Source organism: Papio anubis, chromosome 17 (genome assembly GCF_008728515.1).
Source record: "Papio anubis isolate 15944 chromosome 17, Panubis1.0, whole genome shotgun sequence".
Lineage (NCBI taxonomy): Eukaryota > Metazoa > Chordata > Mammalia > Primates > Cercopithecidae > Papio > Papio anubis.
In genome coordinates this window covers 51,841,839-51,854,847 of record NC_044992.1, presented here as the reverse complement: position 1 = coordinate 51,854,847, position 13,009 = coordinate 51,841,839, and the positions used below count along the sequence as shown (strand labels likewise).

General features: G+C 53.1%; 1 protein-coding gene across 5 annotated transcripts in view; it reads left to right on the top strand.

The window, feature by feature from the left end:
- Positions 1 to 12,360, top strand: part of DCAKD (dephospho-CoA kinase domain containing) — a 31,759-nt gene extending 19,399 nt beyond the window's left edge. For 3 of the 5 annotated variants that reach the window (XM_031657640.1, XM_021929295.2, XM_009190835.3), the window contains exons 2-5: positions 950 to 1,180; positions 1,566 to 1,769; positions 5,882 to 5,969; positions 11,032 to 12,360. In XM_031657640.1, the coding sequence (XP_031513500.1) occupies positions 1,069 to 1,180; positions 1,566 to 1,769; positions 5,882 to 5,969; positions 11,032 to 11,323 (696 nt within the window). In that variant the 5' untranslated portion in view covers positions 950 to 1,068 and the 3' untranslated portion in view covers positions 11,324 to 12,360. The remainder of the gene's footprint in view (positions 1 to 949; positions 1,181 to 1,565; positions 1,770 to 5,881; positions 5,970 to 11,031) is intronic. The other 2 variants (XM_031657641.1, XM_031657642.1) reach the window with 1 other exon arrangement.
- Positions 12,361 to 13,009: the final 649 nt, after the last annotated feature.

The window sequence follows — 13,009 nt, the reverse complement described above, 5'->3', positions numbered from 1 at the left end:
AAGGAATCTGGCTCTGTCACCCAGGCTGGAGTGCAGTGGCAGGAACTCAGCTTACTGCAACCTCCACCTCCGAGGTTCAAGCGATCCTCTTGCCTCAGCCTTCTGAGTAACTAGAATTCTAGGTGCACGCCACCACACCCAGCTAAGTTTTGTATTTTTGTATTTTTTGGTTTTTTTGAGGCGGAGTCTCGCTCAGTCGCCCAGGCTGGAGTGCAATGGCTCAATCTCAGCTCACTGCAAGCTCCGCCTCCTGGGTTCACACCATTCTCCTGACTCAGCCTCCCAAGTAGCTGGGACTACAGGTGCCTGCCACTATGCGCAGCTAATTTATTAATAAAAATAATTTTTTTTGAGACAGAGTCTCGCTCTGTTGCCCAGTCTGGAGTGCAGTGGCCCGATCTCAGCTCACTGCAAGCTCTGCCTCCTGGGTTTACACCATTCTCCTGCCTCAGCCTCCCGAGTAGCTGGGACTACAGGCGCCCGCCACCTCGCCCGGCCAGTTTTTTGTGTTTTTTAGTAGAGACCGGGTTTCACCATGTTAGCTAGGATGGTCTTGATCTCCTGACCTCGTGATCCACCCGTCTCAGCCTCCCAAAGTGCTGGGATTACAGGCTTGAGCTGCCGCTCCAGGCCGCAAATTTTTTTTGTAAATTTTTGTATTTTTAGTAGAGATGGGGTTTCACCATGTTGGCCAGGCTGGTCTCAAACTCCTGACCTCAGGTGATCCACCCACCTCGGCCTCCCAAAGTGCTGGGATTTGCCTTCTTTGTGAGTGTTTTTAAAAGAATACTGGAGACCTTTCCTGGAGAGTTTCTCCTCTCCAGATGGCTCCAGAGCACCCCACACTCAGGACATGTCCCTGCCCAGCCAAGCTGTCTCCCTTTACTTCCTTTGCCTCCTCTCTCCCAATTATTGGCCCAAACTGATCAGGGCCTCTGGCCTCTCCCAGGCAGGTTCTTCTGGCACTCCTCTGGTGGACCGCCCCCATCGGCCACGCTTGCCCTGCTCTCCAGTGATTCTGTGGCTCCTGGCTCCATAGTCTCGCGGACAGCTATCTTTCCTGGAAAGATGTTCCTGGTGGGCCTGACAGGGGGCATTGCCTCAGGCAAGAGCTCAGTGATCCAGGTGTTCCAGCAGCTGGGCTGTGCAGTGATTGATGTGGATGTCATGGCCCGGCATGGTGAGTTGGAGGGGCAGGTTGGGGGTCCATGCACAGCAGCTCCCCGTGCTTCCGGCCTTCTGCCACACCTCCCTTTTTATAAGTCTCAGAGGAGGGGAAGGCTCCTGTTGACCCTGGTCTGACTTCTGTCCCTGCCCCATGCTTGCCATCTCTGCTCTTTTATTTACTTTTCCCTTTTTAGAAACCCCCCAGCTCTGCCCCATTACCAGCACAAGGGATCGTGTACACTCTGCTCTTCCTTCACTGCTTTCTCTCCCCTCATTTTGCTTTTGCTCCACCTGAAAGAAGCACCCAAGTTCCCCTATCATTTTGCCCCTGGTCACTGAGGTCCTCTGGCTGGCCCTGAGGCTCCAGGGAGTGACCCAGCTTTTTCCTCCTGCCACAGTTGTGCAGCCAGGATACCCTGCCCACCGGCGCATCGTAGAAGCCTTCGGCACTGAGGTCTTGCTGGAGAACGGCGACATAAATCGCAAGGTCCTGGGGGATCTGATCTTTAACCAACCTGACCGGCGGCAGCTGCTCAACGCCATCACCCACCCTGAGATCCGCAAGGAGATGATGAAGGAGACCTTCAAGTACTTCCTCCGGGGTGAGTGCTGGGGCCTGGGGCAGGGTTGGGGGCAACACCCTCTCCTTCCAGGGCCAGGGCCCTTCTCCTCTGCAGAAAGTTTGGCCAGGGTAGGGGAGCTGGTTATCCCAGCTGATGAGTTCATACTGCTTACTGGCACCCCCTCCACGCAGAGCCCCGTACCAGCTCCAGAGGAAAGAAGCACGTGCCCTCAGCTCTTAAGGAGGCTGACAGTTTAAAGAGAAGAGACACATGAGGCTTTCGAGCCATGAGCCCAGGAAGTAAGTTGGTTTTTCCAGTAGGGATGGGAGTAATAAGAGCTGGTGAATAATGGAGCCATAGATCTGAGTTCAAATCCCAACCCTGACAGTTTCTAGCTGTGTGACCTCATTGAGTGATCTAGCCCGCAGCTCACTTTTTCATCTGTGCAGCGGGGATAATAATCTAACATGAGGCTGGGCACAGTGGCTCGTGCCTGTAATCCCAGCACTTTGGGAGGCTGAGGTAGGCAGATCACTTGCAGTCAGGAGTTCAAGACCAGCCTGGCCAACGTGGTGAAACCCTGTCTCTACTGAAAATACAAAAATTAGCTGGGCATGGTGGTGTGCACCTGTAATCCCAGCTACTTGGGAGGTTGAGGCAGGAGAATCGCTTTAACCTGAGAAGTGGAGGTTGCAGTGAACCGAGATTGCACCCTGTACTCAGACTGTCTGGGCAACAGAGCAAGACTCCATCTCAAAAAAAAAAAAAGAAAAGAAAAAGAAAAATTCCAACGTGAGCATGTTAGGAAGACTGAGGGTCCAGGTCAGTGACTGTCAGTTATCACACATGTAAACTGCAGTCAGGGGCAGGTTTGGGTCTGGCTGAGCCATCTGGGAAAGCAAGTTTGTAGACTGCAAATTGGAGAGGGACCAAGATGGCCAGGGCGGGTGGGGAAAGGGTGCTACGTGGGGACTATCCTCTGCAGCTTGGGCTCCATAGAGAGTTAGGTGCAGGTGTGGGGACAGCCAGGCAGTGCCCAGATGGAAAAGAGGGGAGTATTTGAAAAGGAGGGGCCTGGGGCCAGTTGGCAAGAACCTTCTTCCAAGCTATATGCCACGGTGCAAGCCCTGTTCTTTTTTATTTTATTTTATTTTTAGAGATGAGGTCTCACTATGCTGGCCAGAGTGGTCTCAAACTCCTGGCCTCAAGCAATCCTCCCACCTTGTCCTCCCAAAGTGCTGGGATTACAGGCATGAGCCACAGCACCTGGCCTAAGCTGTGTTCTTCAGGACAGCATTGCACAGGGGTGGCCTGATGCTTACTTTCCAGGATGGGATCAATCACCAGGAGAAGTGGGAGAGAGGATAGAGGGAGGTGGCTTGGAAACTGGCAAAAGGCTGGCCTAGGGCTGCTGGAGATTTGCCTGCCAGCCTTTGGCACATGTGGCCTCCAGCCTGGTCCTCCGAGTTGAAGGCCTGGCTGCCTGTCTCCCCACTCTCAGTCATTACACTGAGACTTTACTTCCACAAGAGTATGGTGGAGGTTTTTTTTTTTTATTTTTATTTTTTGAGATGGAGTCTCACTCTGTCACCCAGGCTGGAGTGCAGTGGCGCGATCTCGGCTCACTGCAACCTCCCTTGCCAGGTTCAAGCGATTCTTCTGCCCCCAGCCTCCCGAGTGGCTGGGACTACAGGCATACGCCGCCACACCTGGTTAATTTTTGTATTTTTAGTAGAGATGGGGTTTCACTCTATTAGCCAGGCTGGTCTCAAACTCCTGACCTCATGATCTGCCTGCCTCGCCCTCCCAAAGTTCTGGGATTATAAGCTTGAGCCACTGTTCTGGCTGGGGGAGCTTTTTACACTGTGACCATGGCCAAGCCCCTTATTCTGTCATGCCTTGAGTGGGCAACCTCCCCCACCCTCATCCCCCTCTGGCCAGTACCTGCCTCCAAATGAGGGATGACTCAACAGACATCCATGATGCTGACCCCAACCCCCTCCCAGCCGGGCTGGAGCTGGCTCCCACATCTTGCCTGCTGAACCAATGTGTATGCTCCTTCTCAGCACTGCGCCACAGGCCTCCTCCCTGCCTCCCTCAAGGAGAGTCCTCCCTCTGGACTCTTTGTGCTGCCTCCTATGCTGCACCAGTATCCTTCCTGTCCCCCACCCAGAGTGAAGTCGTCTGCCTTTCATTCCTGCCCTTTCTGCATTCTCTCCCAGGCCAGTTACCGGTGCATCTGCAGGGCTTCCAGGCGGCACTGGCTCTTCCCTTCTGACATTAAACATCGGATAATGTCACCCGCTCCAAAGCTCTTTCACTGTGTCATCCACCCAGCCTCCCGCCTCCCCAACCACCACCACTTAAATAAAAGCCAGAGAGCCCTTTTCAGCTCGATAAGGTGAAAAATGGGGACGACAGCTGTGGCTTCCACAGTCCCAGTTTTTCCCTGATGAGTATAACAAATACAACTGTCAAAGTTGGTATAATCAAACGTCAGATAAGATCACCAGCTGTTGGGGACTTCTCTGTGTAGGCAGACGGATGTCTTAATAGAGTCAGGATGGTTTGCAGAGCTTATCAAGCAGGAGGGATGTGACAGCTGAATAGCCCTTTGCTGGTGAACCAAAGAGCTGACCATGTACTCCCCAGAGGGGCCGGAGAAAGGACGGCGAGGGGAGAGGAAGTGATGGGAGCTAAGCAGGAAAGGGAGATAAGAGTCCCAGAGAGGATCTGGTCTGTCTTGGCTTCTGCTCCAAGTTGGGGGGCGCACCGCACTGCTGGCCTCCCCCTGCAGCAGTAACTATCATTTTGGGGCACCTAGCGAGGAACTGGTGAAGGGTGCTGCATGGTTCACATGTATTCAAGGCTCATTTCATCTTTACTATCATCCTGTGAAGTAGGTATTCTTTTTACTCATTTACACAGATGAGGTTTATACAGAAGGGGGCCCAAGGTCACATGGTGGGGAAGCGGGGGACTACCAACCAAGGTGTATCATCAGAGCCCATGGTATTAACCCCTTTGTTCAACTGTGGGCTTCTCTTGGGCTTACTGAGCAGCAGGTCCTGGGGAACAGGAAACCAAGCAGCTGAGATTGCCACCCCCTACCCCTATTGTCCTTGCATCACTTTGAGTGCCAGTTGCCCGTGACACCCCTGGAATTGGTGTGATATGTGTCTGGTTCTGTGCTTGGAAGTGTTTGGAGTGGGATGCTCCAAGGGTGCAGTCTCCTGCCCCAGCCAGGCCAGGGGTCTCTGGGCAGAGAAGCATTTCCCTGTCCGTTACCCTCCTTGCTATCCTGGAGCCCTCCCAGCTTTGTACCTATGCACAGGGGTCACTGACCTAAAAAGAACGAGGAGCGTGTAGCCCACAGCAGCCTAGGGATGTGCTCATTCACAGTGGGTGGGGGTGCCTCCCTTGACTGGCCTTGGCTTATAGTAGGAGGTCCAGCCAGTGCCTTTTACCCTGTGGGAGTGTTATACAGTATTAGTCATAACTGCGCCCTCTGCCTCCAGATCCAGGCCTTACCCTGGCTGTAGGTCTGCCTCTGATGGGAGAAGCAGCTTCCTTCTGCTGGTGCTGCCCCCATGTGAGCCTCTCATGGAGAGTTGGTAGAGACAGCCCACCTTGGCTCTTGTCAGCAGAGCTGGGCCTGCAACCGGCTTTTTGGGGAGAACCTATCTTTTGGGTGTTTTGTTTGTTTGTTTGTTTGTTTTTTCTGAGAAATAACAACTTGAGATTTAAGATCAAGGTGAACTAAACCCTTAGTGCCTTCCCTGATCACCTCCTTGCCTCACACGGCCTGAGGCCTCTGCTTCAGCCCGCACAGTAGAATCTCCGTCTTCTTGTGCTGTGCTGGTCCTCATTCGTGGAATCCTCATCTTCACCTTCTCATTTTCAAGTATCAAAAGACCTGCCCCCCACTTTTCAAGGCCAGCACAAATGACAGCCCTTCTACAAGGTCTTCCCTGATCAGCCATCCAGAAATGATTTTTTGCAGCCTTCTGCTCTGCACGGCATTGGAACCGGCTAGTGTGCAGGGTATGTGTGTCCTTGGAAGGCCCCTTGGACGGTAGGGCCCAGCGTATCATCAGTCCCCAGCATGTGCTTGCAGAATTGAACTTGGGGGTTTTCCAACCTCTCCCCAGGATACCGCTACGTGATTCTGGATATCCCCCTACTGTTTGAGACCAAGAAGTTGCTCAAGTACATGAAGCACACCGTGGTAGTATACTGGTGAGTGACCACTGGGGTATCTGGGAAACAGCCCACATCATTTTGCACTTTGCCCTTTCCCCATGGGGCGGCCAGGTGGCATGGGGGTTTGGGCAGCAGTGCCCAGGGTCTGTAGAAACCAACCTTTGTGCCTCATGCAGATAATCCTGGGGGCAGGTATGGAAAGGGATGGCCCCCGGGCTTCTCTAGTGTTTGGGGAGCGCTCCCCCTGCTGGCCATTGCAGGTACTTCAGCCCAGATGCCTGGCCTCGCCCTGGGCCACTGTTACTCAGTGGCTCCTTCTTCCTCCTGTAGCACTTTTATTACTTTGCACAGTTTGCCTGTCAGTGGGAGGTGGTCAGGACAGGTGTTGATATTGCTGAGTTACTGAAGATAAAATTAGAGAGGGGGCAGTTACGGAATGTGTCCAGGGTTACCCTTTGGCAACACCTGTTATGAGCAGAAGGTTTCGTGGAAGGGACTGTCACAGCCCAGCTAAGGAAGGAGCTTTGTTCTCAGAATTCCCCAGGACATGGAGCCAACCAGAATCCAGGTTTGACAAACAGAGGAGGATCAACCTGTGAGGGAAAATGAGTCCCTGTCCCAGTGGGGTGAGAGAGGAGAGGAGTCCGCAGGTTATCTCTGCCACCCAGAAACTTCCTGGATGCCACCCACAAGGACAGGAGACACACAGGTGGGCACTTGGCTCTGGCGGCATTTTGGGCGTAGGTTGACTCTCAAGAGCTTAAGGCATAGGAGGCTCCCAGCACACTGGAGGCGTAGCCTGGAGTACTCAGTGCCCTGAAAATTCCCTTGCCTTTCCCCCTGGGTCCCCATGGGCTCTCATTGAAAGCCCAGTCTGAATCCCTTGAGCCCAATGCAGGGACGCAGGCATCCTCTCAGCTCCCCCACCGGGCCGTGCTGCCTCACGTGAGTAAACTCGCAGCCTCTTTGGGTTCTTCATTCCCTGTTTGTGAGGCTGTCAACTAAGGTCAGGCAGACCCCACGAAGACCTGAAATTCTCTTCGCCTTAGTAGCACAATTGGAACTTTGTACCTAGGGATAAAAACATTTTTTTTTTAAAAGGATCTTAGAGGCCAGGTGCAGTGGCTCACGACTGTAGTACCACCACTTTGGGAGGCCGACGTGGGTGAATCACCTGAGGTCAGGAGTTCGAGACCAGCCTGGCCAACATGGCGAAACCCCGTCTCTACTAAAAATACAAAAACTAGCCAGACGTTGTGGCAGGTACCTGTAATCCCAGCTGCTTGGGAGGCTGAGGCCAGAGAATCGCTTGAACCCAGGAGGCGGAGGTTGCAGTGAACAGAGATTGTACCATTGCACTCCAGCCTGCACGACAAAAGCAAGCAAAACTCCATCTCAAAAAAAAGGCCGGGTGCAGTGGCTCACACCTGTAACCCCAGCACTTTGGGAGGCCAAGGCGGGTGGATCACCTGAGGTCAGGAGTTCAAGACCAGCCTGACCAACATGGAGAAACCCCCGTCTCTACTAAAAATACAAAAATTAGCCAGGCATGGTGGTGCGTGCCTGTAATCCCAGCTACTCGGGAGGCTGAGGTAGGGGAATCGCTTGAACCCAGGAGATGGAGGTTGCAGTGAGCCAAGATCGCGCCATTGCACTCCAGCCTGGGCAACAAGAATGAAACCCTGTCTCAAAAAAAAAAAAAGAAAAAAAACACAAAGGCCGAGCACGGTGGCTCACGCCTGTAATCCCAGCACTTTGGGAGGCCAAGGTGGGTGGGTCATGAGGTCAGGAGATCATGACCATCCTGGCTAACACAGTGAAACCCCGTCTCTACTAAAAATACAAAAAAGAATTAGCTGAGCATGGTGGCGGGTGCCTGTAGTCCCAGCTATTCGGGAGGATGAGGCAGGAGAATGACATGAACCCTGGAGGCGGAGCTTGCAGTGAGCTGAGATTGCACCACTACACTCCAGTCTGGGCGACAGAGCGAGACTCCGTCTCAAAAAAATAAAAGAAAAAGGATCTTAGAGTGTAGAGGAGAAGACAGACAGAGCAGGGGCCGACACCTGCATGTGCAGTCGCCAGATGACCCTGCGCCCACCTCTGGCTGTTTGTCCTTCCTGTGCTTTGCTTTTTTTTTTTTTTTGAGTTGGAGTCTCACTCTGTCACCCAGGCTGGAGTGCAGTGGCGTGGTCTCAGCTCACTGCAATCTCTGCCTCCCAGGTTCAAGTGATTCTCCTGCCTCAGCCTCCTGAGTAGCTGGGATTACAGGCACATGCCACCATGCCCGGCTAAGTTGTGTATTTTTAGTAGAGACGGGATTTCACCATGTTGGTCAGGCTGGTCTTGAACTCCTGTCCTCGTGATCCTCCTGCCTCAGCCTCCCAAAGTGCTGGGATTACAGGCATAAGCCACTGTGCCCGACCCTTCCTGTGCTTTTCTTTGAGGTTGGTCTGTTTGCCAAGAGCAGAGGTGGCCATCGGTTTTGGTGGGTGAGTGGGGCTTTGTTGATCATGTGTGCTCTCCAGGAAACCTTCAGCCCCACTCACCAGCCAGAGGAGCCTTTGCCAGGGTCCTGGGTGCCACTCATGCCCTGCTTTCGTGGGTATGGGTGTATAACTCGAGAGATGCCAGAGAGGTGGTGATGCTTTTCACCAAAGGGATCTAGGCTTTACAAAAATAAGGACTCCCTTGTGGATTTCTTCAACTGAGAGACTACCCCTGATGCATTTGAAGTTACTTAGGACATCTCCCAAAGTGTGATTGTACCAAAACATTATTTCATGCTGTTTTCTTTTTTTTTAAGACAGAGTGTCACTTTGTCACTCAGGCTGGAGTGCAGTGGCACGACCACAGCTTACTATAGCCTCAACCTCCTGGGCTCAAGAAGTCCTCCCACCTCAGCCTCTTGAGTAGCTGGGATTGCAAGCATGCATCATCACACTTGACTAATTTATTTTTTGTAGAGATTGGGTCTTGCTGTGTGGCCCAGGCTGGTCTCAAGCTCCTGGGTTCAGTGATCCTCCTCCTTGGCCTCCCAAAGTGCTGGGATTATAGGCATGAGCCACTGTGCCCAGCCAATTTCATGTTTTTGAAAAATTTGTCGATTGTGGAATAAGTGGGTAAAAATCCTATTACCACAAATTGTACCAAGCCTTAGACTAACTAGGATGGGACCATTTCTGAACCCCAGGAAGGGCTGTTGGAGGTGCTGCCCCACATCCAGGAGGCTCTGTGGTCTGGGCCACACCTTCAGGAGGACGTACACCTACTGGGAGCCCCAGGCCATCTCCATTCTCACACCAGATTCTCCAACCCACAGATATGTGGTCTCCCTGATGAAGGCTGGATTTAGTTGTTCTCAGCCAGGCAGGTATTGGCCCCACAATGGCAACAGTACACTGAACCCATAACAGAGGAAATCTATAGCTTGTGTAGTTCATTTTCATGGCGAGTGGCTGCACTTGTTTCTGGCCTCACTTGGTCTGCTTCCCAGAATCCCTAAGGGGCCAAACTGCCGAGGTGGGAGGATCGCTTGAGCCGAGGAGTTTGAGACCAGTGTAGGCAACACAGCAAGACGTCGTCTCTATATTTATTTAAAAAAAAAAAAAAAACAGCACACGCAGTGGCTGACGCCTGTAATCCCAGCACTTTGGGAGGCCGATGCAGGTGGATCACCTGAGGTCAGGATGGCCAACATGGTGAAACCCCATCTCTACTAAAAATGCAAAAATTAGCCAGGCATGGTGTTGCATGCATGTAATCCCAGCTACTTGGGAGGCTGAGGCAGGAAGATCTCTTGAACCCAGGAGGCAGAGGCTACAGTGAGCAGAGATTGTGCCACTGCACTCCAGCCTGGGCAAGCGAGACTCCATCTCAAAAACAAAAAAACAAAATACAAAAATTAGCTGGGTGTGGTGGCACATGCTGGTAATCCCTGCTACTCAGGAGGCTGAGGCAGGAGAATCATTTGAACCCAGAGGGTAGAGGTTGCAGTGAGCCAAGATCATGCCACTACACTCCAGCCTGGGCGACAGAGTGAGATGCTGTCTCAGAAAAAAAAAAAAAAAAAGAAGGAACCAAACTGTAGTGATCAAACCCTTCCATTTTATAACTGGGAAAACTCAGGCCTAGTGACACGGCAGAAAGACCCCAAATGGTAGAAAACAGCTGCTGCAACCCTTTCTGCTCTTCTCCTCATTGAGGGGCTGAAGTAGCTCTTAGAGCTAGAGGGGTGTTAGAGATAACCCCGCTTGGAGGACTGACTGTAGCCCAGGGCAAGAGAGGGAGTTTCCTGAGGAAGGACCCAGATGGTGACCTCAGGGTGGGTAAAGGAGGTATTCTTTAAATTTCTCTTGGAGTTGGGAGACTTGGTATTGTCCAGCCTAATCTGCAGTGCAGAATCCTGTCCCACAACTAAGGGGACAAATTCTCATGTCCTTGATCCTCTTTGAAGCACCTTGGGCTTGTCTGTCCCACATGATCAGTGGCATTAAGCACAACAGATACCATCTCAGCACAGTCCTTTTACTCTAAATGTTCAGGGGAGGGGTGTAGCAGCAAGGAGAGGGGTCTTTGTGATGGCCCAAGGAGATATTTTTGATACTGCAGGCCCAGGCCCCCAGGGGAACCGCAGGAAGCGTCTAGCTCACAGGCATAGGCCTTTCAGTAAAGGTCACCCATCCAGGGATCCAGGATGTAGCCGGTTCCAGGTGATGAAATCTTCCCACTTTATGACTGGGGAATCTCAGGTCTAGTAGCAAAGCAAAGAGACCCCAGATGGCAAAACAAAAACAAAAACAAAAACAAAACAACCTGTGGCCAGAGTTCCCCTCCTTGTTTGTATTAAGGGGTTTTGGTAGCCCATAGAGCTCTGGAGTCCTCGCAGTGAGTGGAGTGGGGTGGGCGGCAGCCAGAGAGCTTCCAGGCCTCCCTCCCTGGCTGTGGGACCCTGAGTAGCCCAGAGCAGGGTAGGGCTGGAGGGAAGATCCAGTCCCCATACTCTCTGCTCCAGGCTGGGCCTGGCAGGGCTGCCTAACCCTGTAACTTGGGGTGAGAGGGAGGCAGGACCTACAGTGCCCTTTTGCCCTGTCCTTAGTGACCGGGACACACAGCTGGCACGGCTGATGCGGCGGAACAGCCTGAACCGCAAGGACGCAGAGGCCCGCATCAATGCCCAGCTGCCCCTGACAGACAAGGCCCGCATGGCCCGCCATGTCCTAGACAACTCGGGCGAGTGGAGCGTCACCAAACGCCAGGTCATCCTCTTGCACGCTGAGTTGGAACGCTCCCTGGAATACCTGCCTCTGAGGCTCGGGGTCCTCACAGGGCTCGCTGCCATTGCCAGCCTCCTCTACCTGCTCACCCGCTACCTTCTGCCTTACGCCTAGCGAGGCACTCAAGGCAGGGAGCCCCAGGCCTCCATCTGTCTCCTTGGAGGCTGAAGGCAGGTACACATCCTGTTTCCTCCCAGCTCCCTCCACACCCACACCCACCCCCACCCACCCACACACACACACACACACACGGACTCTCTGAACTGGGGCTGGGCCTCTGTACCAGGCCATCCCTTCTCTGGAGTGTATCCTGTTTGAGGTCAAGAAACAGCCTGCTCTCCTTCCCACCTTCCCCAAGCACCACCTACAGAACAGCAGCTGTGATGGTGTGTGAAAGCAGCAGTCAGAGACTGCTATACATTTCTGTGGGCGGGGGTAGGGAGTACTGGCTCTGTGGCCCTCCTCAGAGCTGGGAGGCAAAGGGTTCACTGGGCTTGAACCCTCTCTGAGCACCTAACCCATTATGGCTTAAACCTCCTCAGTGGACCACGGAAAATCATGTTGGACCAAGGGTTTCCATGTTCAAACAGAGTCAACAAGGCCCTCCCCTAGGTTGAGCTCCCGGCCAGCACGCAGCAAGGATTCTCTCGTGGGTAACGCTGTAGCAGGCAGGGCCAGCCTCTTCTGGGAGACCCCTCTCCCCATGTAGGGTTTGTGCAGTGCTCTCACATCCTGCTCATTGCCTCCCACCTGCTCCTCACCTGGACCTCTTGTTACTCCATGTGCACCATGCTTGCTATTTCTTGCCTCTGTGCCTTCAACCTGCTGCTTCTGGTCTGGGATACCTTTTATTTTCTTTATTTCTTTCTCTCTCTCTCTTTTTTTTTTTTTTTAAACATACAACTAACTCTCAGTTCAGGCACTGTCTGAAGCCCCAGGCTGGGTTAGGTGGTCTAGGATACCAACTCCCCCTCAATGTTTCACCTTAATCCAACAGTACGGTAATTAGCCAAAAGTTGCCTGGTTTTTCCTACTAGACTGTAAGCCCTCAGGGGACAGGGACAGTGTCTTACTCATCTCTGTGTTCTTAGTGCACAGCCTGGCCCGCTGTTGTTTAATAAAGTGTGTTGATCTGAAATGCCCCAGACCAACCAAGGTTCCCAGACTTGGCTTCTTCCCACACCGGACTGGAGTCCTCCCAGAGCCCAGCGGGAGGGAGGGCCCCAGGAGGTACACTCACCATCAGGCTTCTCCCTGGGTCCCAGTAGGACTGCAGCCAGGCCCAAGGTACCTTTGTGAGACGTGCATAGAGGGGCTGGGGCAGCTTCACACCTTGCCCTGCCTCCCCATCTGCCTTCCCCATCCCAATTAGACCAGCGCAGACATCAGCCTTCCCTGCCAGGGCCTGCAGACCTGCCGATGTGTTGATCCTGCAGCCAGAAGCCTATTAAGGCTAGAAATGAGTGTGACGGATGCGAATGCTGTGGTGGCCATACTTAGTGCCCTTTCCCAGAGCTGCTTGTGCTGAGTCTAGCTCATTAACTTCCTGCAAACCCCTAAGGGGCAAAGAAGGGCCAGGTAAGGCAGTGGTGGGCTGCCGGATGGGTGGCCAGGCAGGATGCGGGTGGCAGGAGCCTGCTACTCCCTCCGTTTGGTGCGATCCTACAGGAGGGAAAGGAGAGGGAAGGTATGGACCCCCACAGTGCCCTGTCACCCCAATAATTGAGGAAATGGCACTTCCTTGTATCCACAGTATGCCAGGCAGTGCTGGATGTGTAAGGCCCTATAGTTAACATAACA